The sequence below is a fragment of the Ptychodera flava genome, chromosome 4, assembly GCF_041260155.1.
Source record: "Ptychodera flava strain L36383 chromosome 4, AS_Pfla_20210202, whole genome shotgun sequence".
Lineage (NCBI taxonomy): Eukaryota > Metazoa > Hemichordata > Enteropneusta > Ptychoderidae > Ptychodera > Ptychodera flava.
This window is the reverse complement of record NC_091931.1, coordinates 32,127,023-32,146,434: the sequence shown is the minus strand read 5'-3', so window position 1 is coordinate 32,146,434 and position 19,412 is coordinate 32,127,023. Positions and strand designations below refer to the sequence as shown.

Here is a 19,412-nt window from a genome sequence, read left to right as displayed (position 1 = left end):
GCAATATCTAATACAATCTGCATGTATGCATAGCCTGCCCTGTCTCCATTTTTGTAAGACAAACGAATAGTGTAACTTTGCCCATAGATGCATGGCAAGAGCATGGCTCATAAAAAAACCCCAAACACTGCAGAAAAGTTCCTTTTGTAGTTGAGTTAATAACGTTAGCTTCCATCGTGACCATTCCAGTTTTCCATGTTTGTATTTGTCTGAAGAGAAGACGTATGTAGTTTGTAGACTGACAAATATTGAAATCGAAACCTTTTTCTGTCGTGTGTAGTTGACATTTGATTTATGTTTGAGACAAGGATTTCATGTTACAGTAGCAGGTGTTTTGTCATCTACAATTATACTATCTATGCTATCCTACACTTTGTATACTGGTGGTATACTATACACCGTCATAACTTCAATGGCAGTACTTGTAGTGCTAGACCAGATGCTGACATTCCATGTACATGTAGTTGTTCAAGGTGGAATTATTTTTCCCCCCAATTTTAAACAAGGTATCCCAATGACAACAGCCGGTGTTCATTTCCATGCGTGCTGTGTTTCTCATGCATGTAGTCTACCTTTGTAGTCTCACAGGAGGCTCATCACCATGGAAATGAACTTGACCGGTTGCCTAGGGATGTGTCTCATTTCAACTGATACCTGACAGTATGATAATGTTGAGCCCAAGTCCTGAATGGCTTGACTCTTACCTCATTCTGAAGCAGCTTCAGAGCATGTTAATGTACCATACACTTACAGTACATGTACTTCTCCTGCATTAACCCTCTCACCTCCCAAATTTGGTACAATCTCCCACTGATTGCTGTGGCAAAGTTGGACTTTTGTACCAAGTGACAGGGGTGAAAGAGGTTTAGTCTCAGCCAAGACTGATTCCGTCATTCCTACATGTTTCATTCCATAAATCCAGATGCATTGAACATTCCAACAACCAACACATATATTCATGTACACAGTATTGTTATATGTAGTTCAGTATCAATGTTTCTGTATCTTATTATGATATGAGGCTTTAAACCTCCTTGGAGCTTTTTTGATTAATTGACTTAACTACGAGTTGAGATCTTTTCCGTTTACATTATCGTTCTCCTCCCTTAGGAACAATCTGTGACGATTGGTATAGAAGTGGAGCCCACTTTTGTCGCACTTGGACCGTTCCACATGGCGGCAGGAATGAACAACAGGGCTTGGTTTTACATACTAGGAGACAAAGGTTTGTAGTAAAAACATTAACATGCAGTCTGTATCCAAGGCACATTTTATTTGTGCAGAAAGTGGGGGTAGTTTGTAACGGTATCAAAGATTTGGGATTTTTCAAAAGTCAACTCAATAGTTTGTTGACTGAAGCTGTTCACTGATGTTTTCCAAAATTCATGTAGTGTAGATTCTTTGTTTATTCTTTCTATTTCTAATGTGTAAAATCACGTTACACTCATACCAGAATGGGATATACAGTAAAACCTGTCTAAATTGAACCATTCAAGGACTGAGAAAATTGTTCGGTTTGGAGAGGTGTTTGGTTTATAGAGGTCCTTTTAACATATAGTTCTATTGGAATGGGACTGGGAAAAGGGTTCAGTTTAGACAGGTTTCCAGTTTAGACAGGGTTCGGTTCAGACAGGTTTCACTGTATTGAAGAAGGGGTGGGGTTTGGATGGGATGATATAGGCATAGTAACATGCTACATTAGTTTCATCATGATAGTTTCCTGCAATTCCGAAGGCTGTTACATCAGCAGTCTCCGTATGAGTTTATTTTCCATTACAAATCATACTATTCTCTACTGTGTTTATATGTTTGTGCCATAATTTACTACAGAAATTTTCACAGCTTGCCATTGAGATGGCAAGGATGTGACTTCCGGCTTGGCCCAAGAGTAGCAGCTGCCAAGACAACACCCTTCACAGCAGAGTTCACATACACTGTACACGTTATAACAATTGAAGTTTATATCTTACAGTACTTTCTGAATGTGCGCTAGATCTTCTGATACAGTACTTGAATTTTGATGTACAGGTGTGAGTGTGTACTGTACATCTGATATAAAATGTACATAAGGCCTGTGTTGAATAAGTTTCTTATGACATCAGCCAGTGTTTGACAAGCTGGACATCACTGCTGATTGTTGATTGATGATTGCAATTTCAAGTGAATTCTCTCAATGTCAAGTTTATTTCAAAATGTCTCTGCCATCTTAGGGTCAAGCTGAGATAGTTTCTGTTGTAACTGCTAATAAGTTTAACCGTAAAAAAAACTTGCAGCCTGACAAATCCGAAGATTGAAGCCCATCCATGAACATGTCATTAGGCAATTTCAGCCGTCATTTGCAGTTCATGTATGAGCACTCCGATCTTAGCGACAATTTTGTTTTGAAAATTGTGAGACTAATGATGAATTGTGTTCTGACCAATGCAGGACCTGAGAGAATGAAAGACAGAGAGTACCTAGGCACTATTAACAGCATGGCACTCAACGCAGACTATGCCGCAGTCTTCTTTGAAAACAAAGTACAACTTCATCTGGTCAGTATTTGTTTTAAGTCCATAATTTATTGAATTGATAATGTTCATACTGGTAGGACATAGAGGATTTTTTGTGTGTCCACTGTATAGATTCTTATCAGACTTTGCCAAGCAAAGTTTATTCGTAAATACTTGATTGTGTACAGTGCTTAATTAATTAATGTTAGAGCAAAATCATTCAGTGAAAGGAATCTCTGACTGCAGTGTTGATTCATAGTAATAGTCGACCATATACTGATCAACTGCAGATTTCATTTAATAGTATAGCTAGCCGGTATAGTTATGTAACTTTGGCAGGACAGTGATCAATCAAAGTCTTGAAATTTATCTATTATTTTGATTGATTATTCAATTGTTTATTCTTTCATTTGTTCATTCATTCATTCATTCATTCATTTTTTCATTTGTTCATTTATTCATTCATTCATTTCATTTCTTCTTATGACCTCAGATTGAAGGTGAAGGTGGTGATGGCGGCACCAGTGAAGAGCGTGAAACCAGACTGTTTCCCGACTCTGACATTGACCTCAGAATAACCTGCTGTGCTCTCACCAGTGATTTTCTCATCTATGGAACTGATGTAAGTCATTAAACTTGCATATTGTTGATTATGGTTCACCTTCATTGAAGCTCCAAATGTTAGGCTGTGTAATCATCCAAGGATCCACAAGGTCATGTTCATATCATATTTATTCTACCTCTATTGATATTATGGAATATATATGTTATGCCCTGGGTACACATTTGCCCTAAATCCAGTTGTTGAAATCTGCACCCATATTAAGAACTGGTATGTTAGAATACATGTACTTGCAGTTCATGTATGCCTACCATAAAATTTAGTCACCAATTCTCAAAAGTTTCATGATCACACCCAACATTGTCAAGACCACTCAACACAATCCTAAAAATATCGGAGGAAAATACAGTTGTATGTTCAAATTTTTTTTCCTGTTAACTACTCTACATACATATACAACCTGTATACATATTACCCTATATAGTACATGTATGTCTGAACAGTTATGAATTGCCCACTCTGGCTGTTACTTTCAAAGTTTGAACTGTAATATTTTATTTTTCACAACACCTTCACAGGCTGGAGGTTTACATTACTTCTTCATCGAAGACTGGCAGTTTGTCAATGAATTCCGCCACGTTGTTGGCATTCGTAAAGTCTACCCAGACATGACTGGTACTCGCATGGTCTTCATCGACGATAAAAGTGACGGCTATGTATACAACCCAGTAAGTATTCTCAATATACCAACATCAAATGTATTCTCTGAGCAGGTAACCACTGTTAAGTCTTTCACCCATGATTGTCAACATGTACATGTAGGGTCAACTTCTCCATTGTCAATACTGGGAGGGATCCAAATTATTGTATGTATTGTAAGACTGACTATTAAGTTTGTTAGATGTTTCATCTCAACTGTCAACATTCTTATCCCCTACCCACAATTCAATCTACATGTGCTTCTCATATCACCAGATTCCAATATTGACCATCACATGTAGGATATCGGATAGGAAGATTGATTCCATTAATTGCTTGTATTCATGCACAAAAGAGTATTGATCAAAGGATGTTTCATCGTCATCGCTGTGTAATAATTTTGTCATCAGTTACACACACTTGTAAGCCAGAAAAGCCATAGATAATGCAAGGAAAAGGAGATCAACATATGAATAAAAAATATGCTGTGTATCAATGCATATAAGGGTAAACATCACATACAATTGTGCTTGAGTCAGCCATGTTTTTCTGTTTGATATCACAGGTCAATGATGCTACCCTTGATATCCCAAATTTCTCACCGACAGTCAAGGGAATTTTATGGGAGAACTGGCCACTAGACAGGGGTATATTTGTAGCCTTTGATGATGATAAGGTCTATACTTACGTCTATTGTAAAGAGACAGTTGGAGGTGAGTTGTGAAAGGTGAAAACTTTCATAATTTCTGAGTATTGTCAACCATTAGTCATGGGATCAAACACCAGTGTCAAAAGTTAACAGGATTACTGCTAACTGTGTATTGGAACATTTTCTCCTATGTATTCGCATTCATTATTATTTTTTTATGTCTACTTCATGCTTATCCACCATGAAACAAAATGCCGTCCTAGCTACAGTGTTGTATTTGAGTTTCTGATTTAACCACAAGGGACGGGTGATTCTATTCTGCTTGATAAAAATCAAGTTAGTTTTCACTTGGCTATCAGACCAATGGTACGATGAATTCAGTGGTGAGCAAAGTACTTAGTGGTCTCAGATCTCATAGCATTGGATTTACCCATCCTGATTGAGTTTGTTCAAAATTGATGTCAGTTATTATAAACATGTACAGTCTGTAAATTTGCACAAAATAATCTTGTTTGGCGTTTCTTGATATTTTGTTTCAACAGGACCCAAAGTGATGTTGGCAGGCACAACCAAGCTGCCCTATGCACAGCACCCTATCATGCTACATAACGGTGAAGTCACCTGTCAGACACAGAGTGGCAAGACTACTACATTGATGCTGTCTACTCACAATTTCCATGAGAAACCATCAGAATTGCCACAGTCTGAGGTGATGACTCTCCCGTCTTCATACCTTTACAACATCAAAATGTCCCACCATGCAGGACTTACTGTATGTTATTTGTGGGGATATACCGTATTAGTTGTTCAAATAGTTATTGATTTTTACGGACTTACAAGAAACGGAAACATCAGTCTCTCTACTTATATTTTTTTTTCAACAATTTTTTGATTGACAAACAGAGCAAGGGAAGAACATAATTGTATATCATGCAGAATATTATCTGTCAGTATACATCAATTTCCAAATTTGCCCTATTTTGGCAGACTTGATTAGATTAATAGCATTTTGATAATTCTTTGTTCATGTGTACAATCTGAACTTATACCATCATCAGTTCACAGCAACATGTTGATTAGGTCTTTGGTGTAGATATTGTTTTATTTTACATCATCTGAATCGCTTTATTGAAAATAATCTTTTGCCACAGCTGAGGTCAGCGCTACAACAGTGCCTCGTACTGAAAAGATTCAAGGAAGCCTGGGTGTTATGTCATTTCCTGAACAGCAAAGAAGGCTGGCTTGACTTGGCAAAAGCTGCCGTGCAACATCTAGAAATTGACTTTGGTAAGTCTGTTGGGTCCATGCTATAATGGTGAGACTATTGATTCAGGTGAAAAGAATCTCTCCCGATAAAATGTTCATTCACGACCCCGTCACAGAAGCCATGTCGGATCACAAACAGTGTGAAGAATACAGACCTCTGTCTTTATTTTTAACTTCTGCTTGTCTTACGGTGCCGTTCGTAGTGTATGAATAGAGAAACATAGCATGCATGTAGTGGTAGTGTTGTGTAAAATCAATGGAAACTGTAAGGTACAAAACATGGCGTATTAATTATAATTTTATAAAGAAAATTGTGAAAAGCGTTATGGCAGCCAAGTCAAGTTCACAACAAAATTTTGAGGTTTTATGTTTTGACCAAGAAGAAAGTTATTCAGACATGCACAAAAAGTTAACTTGAATTCAATACAGATTCATCAGTATACATACAATTTGGACTTTCTGAAGTCAGCATGTGCACTATATATTTGCTTTCAGCCATCAGAGTGTACAGGAACATTGGTGAGGCTGGGCTTGTCCAATCTCTACAGAAGATAAGGGTATGTGTGTCATGTACATTTTACTTTCACTTTCAATTAAGCTCAGCATCATGAAAGTCACATCTTTACGATTCATATGAGCTCCAAGTATATAACACTGGTGAGAAAATATCCAAAACACTCTGTAAGAAATCAACTATCAAAATGTAGACGTCAATTTTACTGTCTGCGTATCTGAAGTAAATATGCTCAATTTTAGGCCAATTAATATTCTACATCGATAATTATTCATTGGTTGATTTGCATACCCAAACAGTTCTCATTATACAATTTTTATGGAAATTTAATTGCAGATAAGCTGAATCAGATATGGTTTTATAATGATACAACATATTCTTTCGTAACTAGTTACAGTTACTGGGTTTATGTAGGGATTACCAGAGAATTCTCATAGCGTGCATGAGTATGGTACATTCCCTCTTTACATGTGAAACGCACTGGTTTTGTAGATAAGTTTTTTGGATCAGACTGTCAATAATAAAAGATAAATTATTTAGACAACATGGCTGATCTATACATAGTCTTCTGTCCAGAACTGAACTTTGCATGCCAATGACTGTGCATATATCCACTGTGCTGTCCTAACTACAAAATCCCATGTGTGTTTTATCTACAAAACCTGCATGTATCAAACATAAAAAATGAATGTAGCATAGATGTATCTGTCAAGCTCAGGTGAATTCTCCTGAAATTTAATTTGTTCAAACTCTAATGGAGTAATGTCAAGATATTCAATATCAGATTTCTTGCGAGGTATATTTTTTTGGTACTTTGTATTTTTTCTATAAAGGGTACTGAGGATCAGAATCTTCTTGCTGGCTACCTTGCAATGTTCATGGATGATTTCAGCCTGGCTCAGGATTTGTTCCTGGCATCATCACACCCAATGGCAGCTCTAGAGGTAAGTGCTTTCGAAGGCTCAGCCAGGTGTAGTGGTTCAGAAGCTAGTGGTATAGAAGTAGAATTTTGTATGAAGGAAGGGAAGAGACAGAAAAGAATATTAAGAAAACATTTAGTTGATAGAGGGTGTCATCCAGGAAGAATTTGATGAGAATGTTAATTCATCATGATTAGCTGTGTACATGTATGTGTTCTGTCAGCCTGTATTTAATAGGAAAAAAGAAGCATAGGCTTCTATATACACAGTGAAAAATAAGTTTGTGCAATGATGCCTCTGAAAAGATTGCAGGCACCAGTTTCAATGGTGTACGTATTTGTTTTACAGAAACTGTGTTGCATTTGTCTGAAATATGTTATGCAATTATGCTGATTGACAGATAGATTTGTCTTTGATATGAATCTGATATGAAAGTCTTCCATAATTGTACAAATCCCCCAAGAAGGATAATCATGTATGCACTTTGAAAGTGTGCTATAGGCAGTACAAAATTGAAAAGTGTAAACTTTTGCTCAAAACTTTCAACCATTTCCTTCAAGAATATCAAGAATGAAAATCAGCAGTCACCATGCAACATTTGGTACTAGAGAAACAAATCACCCGATATTAAGTGACCTTTCAAATTCGAAATGGACACAATCCCTGTGTTAACCTCTATGGGGAAAATCAATTTTTTCGTTTTCACAAAAATGAGTGGCTGAAAACATTTATTTACCCCATAAGCTTCAAAATGAGCCCCCACAAGTGGTAGACCAAAAGAATATTGTAAAAGTGAAAGCTAAATATCTGTCCGTGAGATGCATTCTGCCTCAGAATCATACGATCTGAAATGTGATACTACATGTAGCTGTCAGTTCTACTTTGTGTGATGCTGATGTCCCTACTCAAAGTAATGAATTATTGATCGCTACCACAGATGAGAAGAGACCTGCTCCACTGGGATCAAGCACTACAGTTAGCCAAGGCATTAGCAGCGGATCAGATACCATACATATCCAAAGAGTACGCCCAACAACTGGAATTTACGTGAGTACATGTACATCAGTAGGCACGTCTACAGTGCTAGAAATAATTCGAGTTTATTGTCCTTGCTATGCTTGAGCAGATCTTTCTTTGAACAAACATAGGTCACTGTAGATATCAGTGCCAACGGTGTAAACCTTCTCATAACAGAATTTTATTTTTTCAGAAAATCAGATTGACTTGAAAATGGAATATTAAAGATTTGTTCATTTAACATGCATTGTAATAGTGTGAGATTAGCTCTCCAGTAACCTTATGAGAAAACATCACAGCTTCGTACTCTGCTTGGTCTTCTTTTGCATTGTCTCCTGCTATGTATTGAGTGTTTCTATCTTTCCACCCTGTCCTGAATACACGTGTGAGTGTGAACACTATCAGTGGATTTTGATTCAGACTAAGTAGTGGCCATTGAGATCTGCTCCTTTCCTGCCATGCTGGATTTTACTATTTCTCGTTCAATGGTTACTCCCGGATATGAAGGAGAAGTAACAAGTCAGAGATGGATTGAAGTTTGTGTTTTGGACACATAATACGACTTCAAGTGTGATCAGTGTAAGCACAACTACAGAACCTAGACTTGCTTCATGAAAAGTAGAGTTTTGTAATTTAGGGCTCCACTTTAAGCGGCAGCACAGTTTGTCCGGAGACTTAATTAATTCCCTCCTCTTCTTCATCCGCAGTGGTGATTATGGTAATGCCCTGACTCACTATGAGAAAGGTGTCACAAGAGACGAAAACGTGAGTGAACTGTATTTGTTTAACGTCTGTGGCACAATTTCACCACAATGTTCAAGTGGCTCTTGAAACCCTTTTTAATCTTGTTTGTCAACCTCGACGTCTGCGTTATGAACAAAGGAAAAGCAAATGTCAACCTTTCCAAAAAATTAAATAGTTCTGTGACTCAGTAAAACATTTAGAGTTAAAAGAAAATTATTTTTTCTTTCACCATCGTATGCAGTAATTTCAAAACTTCAAAGAAAAAAAATTAAAATAAATTGTTAAATATAATCACAGTTGAATGTATTTTTGTCTGTCAATATTTCTGCCAAATATTTCAGAATCTGCTATCGAGGTGTTTCAGTTCAAGAAATCTTCTTAAATTGCACATCTGCCTTTGTTAATTTGAAACATTCATCAGAGTTAAACTCTACCCATATTTATTGCATTCACTGATTACTTTACAAAAAAACAAAACGGATAATTTTACCACTTTAACAAATATATTCCTGTTTGATCAATGGTTCTACTCCAGAATAAAAAGAGTGTGCTGTGTTCTATATACTCACTACAACTAAAATATCACATGATGGCGGTACAAACAAATCCGTGTGTACAGTTTTGTATTGAAATACACGTTCATGTATTTCTATCCGCATTTGTGCATATTGTTATGTTTCATCCACCTGAATTCCACGTTTGACTTACAGTATTAGGCAGACTCAATCTTCATTCATTCATTTCACCATTTTACACTGCAGTGTTGGCAGTTTTGGCACTGAGACTCATACTAAAATACTTTTGTCATCCCTTGCAATGACAGCAACGAGAACATGACGAAGCCTGTGCGGCTGGCATAGCCAGGATGTCCATCAGAATGGGCGACATCAGACGAGGTGTTAACATGGCCATGAAGATGCCCAACAGGATGCTGAAGAAAGAGTGTGCGTCCATCCTGGAAAGCATGAAGCAGTTCTCAGAGTCAGCCATGTTGTTTGAGAAAGGTGGATACTATGATAAGGCGGCCTCTGTCTACATCAGAAGCAAAAACTGGTAGGTGGCATATTGACAACAGCTTTCCTATTTCAATAATATTGACTAAGTGCATCATTAACAGAACTAGAATAACTACAATTTTTTTATTCACCATAGTGAGCAAGATGCTACCATATATAGCAATGTTTTTAAAGAATTTTTGATTCACTGTCTTCAAAGTGTTCAGTTAGATATTTCTTTCTTGATTTGCATCACTGAGTGATACTTGCTGACAAACGCCCTCTATCACCCAAACCTGATTGTGGCAATATAGTCTGGTTCCCTGACCCATTTCCCCGGTAGAGGGCGTGGGGAAATATAGGGTCAGGTACCGGCTAATGTAAACATGGACACTATTGGGTTAAAATAAAACAAGCTGTGATTGGATGAAAGTAACACTTGTAACTTTTTCTCATCTTTCTTGGGTTTCGCACTTTCAGGCTCACTTGACACCAACTTCTTGTTTGTACCACAAAGCCGTGGAGGTAGAAAGAAGACTTTCTACCTCCATGATTTAGCCACTGTGATTTAGCACACCTCTTAATACTTTTAGAACGTCGACATGATGCCTGGCATTTTTCACGAAATTCGGACACCATTCTATCCATCGAAATCAATCGTCGTTAACAGTTCCAACAAAGTTTGCTTTCAATTAGCTGTGATATCGCAGCAGTACTTGTGGCGTGTATCGAACGTGCTCGGGTCATTGGGGTCACGCCACAGTCGGCGATGACCTCAATGACCCTAGCGCGTTCGATACACGCAACAAGTACTGCTGCGATATCACAGCCAGCCTTCAATCACCTCTATTTCCCCGTAATTCTGGATTAATCCTTTCAGTTTATGTTTCCCATCTCGTGTGCCAATGTTTTTGGTTCGGATACCAGTGTTCAAACATAATTCTGATCCAGTCGAATTTTGACCGGCGTTTTCATGGTAGCAGCCATAGGCCTATTTGTTGTAGCATGTTCTGTCAGGTGACTGACCTCCGCCATCTTGAACAAAATTCTGTTCAAGATGGCTACCCGGTACCTGACCCTATATTTCCCCACGCCCTCTACCGGGGAAATGGGTCAGGGAACCAGACTTGTGGCAATACTGTCTATAAACATACTACTGGTGAATCTGTGCATTCACTGGTACAAAATCATTGGTGATGCAATCCTGTAAGGGTGAATTATCTTACGAGGCACTTGAACTGAAATTCTTTGTTTGCCGTCAGCGTGATGATAGGTTTCCAGAGAAAATTAAGAAAACAAACACAATGTTAACACTGTTACAAATAATAATATTATTTTTCTAAACAAAACCAATTAAAATTGAGCTTATATTAATACATTTGTGTTTTTTGTCTGTGTTTGTTTTTTTCCCTGTCTGGCTGGTACATGTAGGTCTTTCAAAAATCAAATGACGCCAAACAAAGAATTTTTCTTAAGTGGCCCAAACTATAGATTGGGATGCACAGCTAGTTCAGTAAATAATATTGAGGTTGACTTTTCCTGAATTTTAACAGGACTAAAGTTGGTGAGTTGTTGCCCCAAGTGACGTCTCCCAAGATCCATGCACAGTATGCAAAAGCTAAGGAAGCTGATGGCAGGTACAAAGAAGCCGCACTGGCCTATGAAAATGCCAAGGATTATGACAATGTCATCAGGTTAGTATAAATCTGAGAGTGTAACCTTCCTTGTTTGCTTTGTAACTGTTCTCCGTATTATTGTGGTTTGGTGCTGTGAACCTTGTTGTCTTGCTTGAGTTGTCTTGCTCCTTATTTCTTTCTTTCCTGTCGAGAAGGTTTTCATCCAGTCTCAAGTAAAGTTGAATGAGCTTCAGATCAAATTTTGCCTTGACAGAAAGGATTTTTTCTCTGTAGTTTTCTAAGGATTTGATTATTCCCTGGTATCAATGTAAACTGACAAGTCTGCATCACTGGCATATAAGCAGTATTTATTAATGTTTAGCAGTTTAAGTGATTAGATTTAATGTCTCTGGTATTTACCTTAAAATCTTCAATATTGCCATTGTGTTCACTGAGTCAGAAGAACGAAAGTTCAGTGGTTTTGAGAGATGCACGTATAGAGACACGTGTTGTTTATCAGCATTATCACAAAACAAATACATGTATATTAACTTGATGAGACTTTCAAAGGACTAACACCCTGTAAATACCAAATATCTGTACATTGTGATGGCTTGACCATGGTCTGTACACAGTAATGTAAGAACTGTGAAGTTAATGACATATACTTCTAGATGAAGTAGTCTGGAAAATTGAGGTTTGAGAATGCTCTTTCATTATACTTTGTGATTCTTTGAACCTGAAATAATATGTATTACAGTTAACTTGATGTATGGTGTGTATCTGTGCTTTCAGAATACAGCTTGATCACCTCAACAATCCAGAAGAGGCTGTGAAGATTGTGAGAGAGACCCAGTCTATTGAAGGTGCCAAGATGGTTGCAAGGTTAGTTTCTCCACCTTTTGCTTTAGCTGGCAAATCTTGTGTGACGGTTATCACCGCTGATGGTCTGAAAAGGGAAGTATGGGTGAAACACAGCTATCTGTTGTGAAATATAGTTAAATATTTAATATTTTCATTTTCAAAATAATGCATTAAACAGTAAATTATGATAAAATATGTATGTTTTTAAAATACTGATATCTATGAAAGATACTAAACCGCATGTACCATACAATCATGTATTTGTACAGGTTCTTCCAGAAGCTGAATGACTACGGCTCTGCAATACAGTTTTTGGTGATGTCCAAGTGCAATGACGAGGCTTTCCAGATGGCACAACAACATGGACAGATGGAAGTGTATGCAGATATTATAGGTAAGTAAGGAGAAACAAACCAAAAAGCATGTTTCCAGAGTTTAAGGATGCAGTCATGTAAACGTATAGAGGAAATAAGCACAAGCTTCAAAGATGTAAATTGCCTGACATCAAATAATGGTATCAGAGAATACTGAAAACGAAACCAATCACAGATTGTTTTGTACCTGACAATTATAGTTGTGATCATAGGTTACTTTGTACTGTGACAGTTTTTGCCACGTCACATCCTGTATTCATTTCACATAGGACCATTCAAAGACAGTGGAACCAAAGAGATATATTAGATAGCTTGAATCTCAAAAAAGTTAATGATTCATAAATTTTCTGTAGCTGCAGTCTGGTCCAGCCTCGTAGTGTTTCCCTTTAGAATTAAGTGAGATGAAAGTCACGGCTACTAATGATAATGCAATTCCATTTGTTACGGTAATTATTCACTCTGTGCTTTTGTTAAAAAAAAACAGGTGCTGATGCCACGCCAGAAGATTATCAGAGTATTGCTTTGTACTTTGAGAATGAGAAGAACCACTACTTGGCTGGCAAGTTCTTCTTGCTATGTGGACAGCACACCAGGGCTCTCAAACACTTCTTGAAATGTCCAGTTACCAATGATGACAGTCAAGCCATTGAGATGGCCATTGAGACTGTAAGTTCTACTTGATGTAGTTTTGAAATCTCAAGAACTACAATGTATAACCTGTTGTTACATTGCTTGAAAGTAGGGTGCTAAGAAGAATTAAATAAAAAGTGCTTGTGTACACAAAAATGTGATACCTTTTTGAAAGCAAGCATTCTTATTTATTTACCAAGAAACTTCAGTTCTTACCTGTATTTTTTTGTTGTGTGTTGTGAAACCTATATTTAAATTTTTATAGAATTAGAGTGAAGAGGGTTGAAGTATGTAGAAATGATGATATCAGCCAGTCTAATGCAAATTTATGTCTATATGTAATATACATGTACAGTACTCGTCTAAGTATAACCCGTGTTTGTTAGCCCTTCAACAGTGTTGTGTTTCCGAACTAGGGGGTCATGCACAGACAAATGTGGTATTTGTACTAATATAAATTTGTCATATTTTTTAAATATTCAGAGTCAGCTTGAAAATTTCAAGTTTATACAGAACAAAGAAAGATTGCACACTTTTGTACTGCTGACAGTGTACACTTTTTTGCATGTCCACACACATGTACATTGGTAACATTTGATACATGTTGCTTGGGTATGTAAAATCTATTTGCAAGGCCCTGGTCATGTGAAGTTTTCTGAGGTTTTACTGTTTCTTCTCTTATCCCCAGGTTGGACAGGCAAATGATGATGTGCTGACACATCAACTGATAGACTATCTGATGGGAGAGACTGATAACATTCCTAAAGACGCCAAGTATCTGTTCAGACTGTACATGGCTCTGAGGCAATACAGAGAGGCAGCCAGGACCGCCATCATCATTGCTAGAGAGGAACAAAACGCTGGTAAGTTCATTCAGATTACTGGTGTGGGTTGATAAAAGGGAACTGGTTTGAGCGAAAGTGGCATGTCCACTTTATACATGCTTTCTCTACAGAAAAATTATACTCTTCTGTAAACTGTGAACAAAAAATTGAAATGATATGATGTCAATATTACTCAGGGCAGCAGTGAAGAGTTGTAGACACAGATAGTGTTTCGCATAAATAACTGATAAGCTAGGGGGCCATTAGGGTTAGGATAGGGGATGGAGTATGAAGCTACTCATCCCATCCCCCAGAACCCTTTTTAGCTCCGCTGTCAGCAACGTGGAGCTTATCAAATAGGCTGATTTTCCGCTGTCGTCTATCCGTCCTTCATCCATCAACAATTACCTTCTCCTCTGAAACCGGAAGTCCGATTGCTATGAAATTTGATATGCAGTTCACTTGGGATGCATTCTACTTTAATAACATAATTAATGGATTACTGTTTGTGTTAAAAAATCAAAGTGCATGTTTAAATTGGATGACTTGTCTCTTTCCACAGGAAACTACAGGAATGCTCACGATGTGTTGTTTTCCATGTACACTGAGTTGAAATCTCACAAAATCAAGATACCAGCTGAGATGGCCAATAACTTGATGATTCTACACAGCTACATACTTGTCAAGGTACTGTATGCCTCAATATATTTTACTGCAAATCTCAAACTGTATGGAGTTCATTCGCATAAAGTCCACATGACAAAAATCTCTGATGTCATCATTGCTGTGAGAATGTAATGAAGAACAATTACATTCACCAGCAAAAATCTCTGCTGATACAGTAATACAAACAGTAACTTTAAATGATCAATGATGAGTATTGCTGATATACAGACCTGATATCTCAGTCTTTTTAAATATTTCTAAAAGTTACGCTTGAAAACTTGCAAAACACCTGTCACATATTTTCGTATGGTTCACATTTTTAGGCTAATAAAGCTTTGCGATGGAAAATATCCAAAATCATTCGCTCACAGAAACAATGCTCGTTCATAATATTTACATAATTGAATCCACTTGTACTTCCAGAATGTGGGTAAGATCTATGACATAGCAATCAAAGTATTTGTATACAGTGAACAAACTCAATCCAACATGTTTTGGGTTGATGCTTTCATATTTAAAGTGACTTTCAGCTATTTAAGAATTGTTGTCTATTTTAATTATATTTTTGTGTATATTTTTGATAGAACAAAATTTTCTTGTCTTCAAATAAAATCAGATCACCTGACTGCTAATTTTGATATTTACAGATCCATGTCAAGAGAGGTGATCACTTGAAAGGAGCCAGGATGCTCATCAGAGTGGCCAACAACATCAGTAAATTCCCATCACGTGAGTCATCTTGTCTCTCCATAAAACTCAACCGCATGAGAAATAAGTTATTGGTATAAAGCTGAAGCATATCCATGCAACATGTTGTCCACACTTTTAAACCTAGTGTGTATGGAAACACACTGAGAGGGCCAGGCGTACTGTATTTGTGACGAGTTATTTTCAATTGCTGCAGAGTTGGACTGGTTTCATCAGTAGTGTGTATTGCTGCTATTATCAATATTTATTGTAGTGATGTAGGGTACGAGATCATACAAAAACTCTTCTATCAGTGATTTTTGTTCATAGAGAGTGTGCTAGTGATTTGAATTGATGGTGAGTTGTGGTTCAGGGGTAGAACTTGAACGGCACCTTTCACATAATATATACTCTGTGATTTCCAATCTATGATGTCAGTATACTCCTAATTCCTAATGCAGGTGCCAATATATCTCAAACAAATCAACATTAAAGTATCAAATAATGTGTTGATGAGAAAGATTCTTGTTCCATAAAAGAAGTCCTGACCTTTTCATTGCAATCAGCTCTGATCCAAATATCAGTTGTGTGTGCCTATTTTCATAATCTTTGTCCATCTCTGTGCTCCAATAGATGTGGTACCAATCCTGACATCCACAGTCATTGAGTGCCATAGATCCGGACTCAGGAATTCCTCATTCAGCTATGCTGCCATGCTGATGAGACCCGAGTACAGGAACAAGATTGACTTGAAGTATAAGAAGAAAATTGAAGCAATTGTCAGGTAAATTGGTCATAATCACCTGTTTGTGATCTATCTTCGAAGTAAATTGTAAATTAAAACAGATCAGAAAATTGCTGGTGTTTTGTAAGATTCTTCAAACATGCCTTGCCCAAGGACGTCATTTAGGTGGAATGCACTCCACCATTGTGTAACTAAAATTCCAGCAGAATGATGGCAGCGTATGCTGTCAGGGTTAAAGTTGCAGCAAATGACACCTCTGGTTTGGTTTTTTTTGTAGAAAACCTGACAAAACTGAGGAGGAAGAACCCAATTCTCCGTGTCCGTACTGTCAGTTCCAGCTACCAGAAACTGAGTTGGTGTGTCCAGGCTGCAAGAACAACATTCCATACTGTGTTTCCACTGTGAGTCATCACTTCTATTGAGAATGTTTGTCATCATACATGTGTGTTTTACCGAGGTTTTTCAGTCTTCAACCTCTGAATATTTGCATAACATGCAATGGATGCTCATATTTTTCAATCGTGACAAAGGGACAAAGTTGTATATTTTCAAAGTATTTGGTCATTGTAGTGTCATAAAGGCAACTTTTTCATGTTGTTTTGCTCACTGAAACACACTGAATTAGCAGTCGTTAGATCTCTACTCCCTACCTACTCTTAGCTGTAAAAATAAATGCTTCTGGGATATTAATTTATGGTACATACCAGAAATTATGTCACTAGCATGTTTTACATGTAATGTGTGTATGTATGGTGTGAGTAGAGCTATGATGATTGATAATTCAAGGTGTTTCAGTGTGCAGAAAAACGTAAACTTCTGACTTGAAACAAAAATAACTGAAAAAATGTGAAAAGACAGCAACTTTGTCCCTTGACGAAAGTTTTCAACCTGTTCACCCCACTTCCATGTAAATAGGTCCACACTTACCATTGATAACAATAGATTTGGGCCATACCATGGTGGTGACAGGGTTAAATAAGTAGATTTTTGCAAGAGTGTCAAGAAGTATTTCTGCACTTTTGGAAGTTTTTGTTCTAATGATTTGAGATTATCTTCCTGTCACTAAATCATCAGATTGCAGTGGTATGAGGAACACTGGCAATGTTGTAGTTTCATGAGTGTTTTGAGAATGAATTTCAAAACTTTCCTTGTTTGTAAATATTCCTGAACTAAAAAGTCCCTGAACAGCCAATGTAAGTCAATCAGAACCCTGTAAATGACTTATGTAACATCAGATAAATGAGAAAATAAACCAAAATTTACAAAAAACTCAAATAAATGAACAAAAATCTTTGTCAAAGAGTGAAATAATTTTTGAATGTCTGTGTGTGTTTTGATTTCAGGGTCGTCACATGGTGAGAGATGATTTCACTGCGTGTCCTCGATGTGACTTCCCAGCTCTGTACTCAGAATTCAAAAAGTAAGTAGACAGTTCATAATTATCAGAGTTTTTGAATTTCGGTCAATAGATGATGTTTTATTTCTTCAAAATGAGAAAAGCTCAGATCAAGAAACACGTACAGCATCCATAGTGGGTACAGAAATCTAAATGTCTGACTTTCCAAAGAACTAGTATACCACTAGGGTGATACAGTTTGATCCTTCAATTACTGCATCTTTAACCACGGTTTTCATTTCTCTCCAAAACAGACATATATATGACAGATATATACATGTAAATAATAAGCCCAAAGTATTTAGTTTAATATACAGAAAAATATTGAGGTGGTTCATTCATCTGGATCTTTTAAAAAGTTCTCCTAATCAGGTTGACCTCAAATTTTTCCCATCAATGAATGTCACATGCACATCCCATCATACTGTGACCTTCGTCTTTCTACTGTATCTCCATCACCAGAGGGAAACTTTCCACATGCTAATAAGATTCGATGTTTCCTTTGTTTTCAGCTTGTTGGAGACTGAAGACAACTGTCCCATGTGTTCTGAGAGAGTCTCTGCTGATCATCTCAAGAAGATAGATGATCCATCACTCTATTTACATCCAGATGAAGGAGACGAATAAACTTACTCTCCCCACAGATCTTTGATTTACATATCAGTCACTGACCTTTGAACTCTGTACAGTTCTGGCCCACAGTGTACTGTCACTCAAAGTCCCTGCCGTCAGCTGATTACTTATTCTCTCACTCTGACCGTCCAAGCTGGAATGGCAGCTTCGAATTGTCTACCTATGAAAATGTTAGCCCTCACTTAAATTCATTTTAATCGTGATGTGTGCAGATGATACTTAGAATAGGATGTTCATCTTCCGCACATGCTGATACAAGCTTGAAGTGTACGCAGTAGCCCCTCATTCCATGTACACAGATCAAATCCCTAATAGGCCTCCTACTTTATAACAACCTGTTCACACCCAATTCCCTGTACACAGGTCTGTAATCACAATTGATAAGAATGCGATTGGGCCAAACCATGAAGGCAAAAGGGTTAAAACAGTGGGAGGTGACCAATGTACATGGGTTGGTGGAGTGTCACTCTCCCCGCAGCTTGCATATGAACCCTATTTAACAGCACAAGTTGGTTTAGCCTTATTGCTTGCACCACAGCAGTTGGTACCTCTGTACTTTCAATTAGGTATGAAAGCATTATGCATTAAACAAACCGATGTAATAATAATCAGCCTCCTCCTGTCCATTGAGTACATCCACTAAGGTCTTGAAAGATAACTTATTTGCAATGTCTTATTCACAAAATACAACATTGTACAAAAAACAAAAAAAATATACAAGCGGTGACATTGTTCCGAGTCAATTCATTTATCTTAAATCCTATGGTGTGAATAAATAGTTCAGGTAGACTGTGTACAGTTGTGTAAAGATCAGAACATTTTGATGGAAAATTTTGTATTTTTGCTTCCTGTGACATTGCATAGTGTTGTGTACATATTGCACTTTATGAAATGCAATAAATGATACCATAAACAAATAAAAGACAGGCGTCTGTGATCAGTTTGTTCTGTGTATTGGCAGTGTCTTACAGTCTGCGGGATAAACATTGTTGATAAACATTGCTTCTTTGATGCATGTTCATAGTTCATCAGTTTTGTAGCTTTCCAATCACTGCAAGACTTTGCCTTATAAACTTTGGTTGCGTCCTTTTGTTTGTATGAAGCTGCTTCAACAAGGGT

General features: G+C 37.3%; 1 protein-coding gene across 4 annotated transcripts in view; it reads left to right on the top strand.

Annotated features, from left to right (window-relative positions):
* LOC139131513 (WD repeat-containing protein 19-like) overlaps positions 1–19,215 on the top strand; it is a 33,013-nt gene extending 13,798 nt beyond the window's left edge. For all 4 annotated transcript variants that reach the window (XM_070697600.1, XM_070697601.1, XM_070697603.1 and 1 more), the window contains 23 exons: positions 1,111–1,225; positions 2,428–2,534; positions 2,986–3,114; positions 3,633–3,782; positions 4,319–4,466; positions 4,945–5,111; positions 5,554–5,689; positions 6,164–6,225; positions 7,016–7,126; positions 8,040–8,149; positions 8,827–8,884; positions 9,687–9,916; positions 11,412–11,552; positions 12,270–12,359; positions 12,608–12,732; positions 13,197–13,378; positions 14,031–14,205; positions 14,729–14,853; positions 15,480–15,561; positions 16,153–16,303; positions 16,542–16,665; positions 17,608–17,684; positions 18,173–19,215. In XM_070697600.1, the coding sequence (XP_070553701.1) occupies positions 1,111–1,225; positions 2,428–2,534; positions 2,986–3,114; positions 3,633–3,782; positions 4,319–4,466; positions 4,945–5,111; positions 5,554–5,689; positions 6,164–6,225; positions 7,016–7,126; positions 8,040–8,149; positions 8,827–8,884; positions 9,687–9,916; positions 11,412–11,552; positions 12,270–12,359; positions 12,608–12,732; positions 13,197–13,378; positions 14,031–14,205; positions 14,729–14,853; positions 15,480–15,561; positions 16,153–16,303; positions 16,542–16,665; positions 17,608–17,684; positions 18,173–18,287 (2,910 nt within the window). In that variant the 3' untranslated portion in view covers positions 18,288–19,215. The remainder of the gene's footprint in view (positions 1–1,110; positions 1,226–2,427; positions 2,535–2,985; positions 3,115–3,632; positions 3,783–4,318; positions 4,467–4,944; positions 5,112–5,553; positions 5,690–6,163; positions 6,226–7,015; positions 7,127–8,039; positions 8,150–8,826; positions 8,885–9,686; positions 9,917–11,411; positions 11,553–12,269; positions 12,360–12,607; positions 12,733–13,196; positions 13,379–14,030; positions 14,206–14,728; positions 14,854–15,479; positions 15,562–16,152; positions 16,304–16,541; positions 16,666–17,607; positions 17,685–18,172) is intronic.
* Positions 19,216–19,412: the final 197 nt, after the last annotated feature.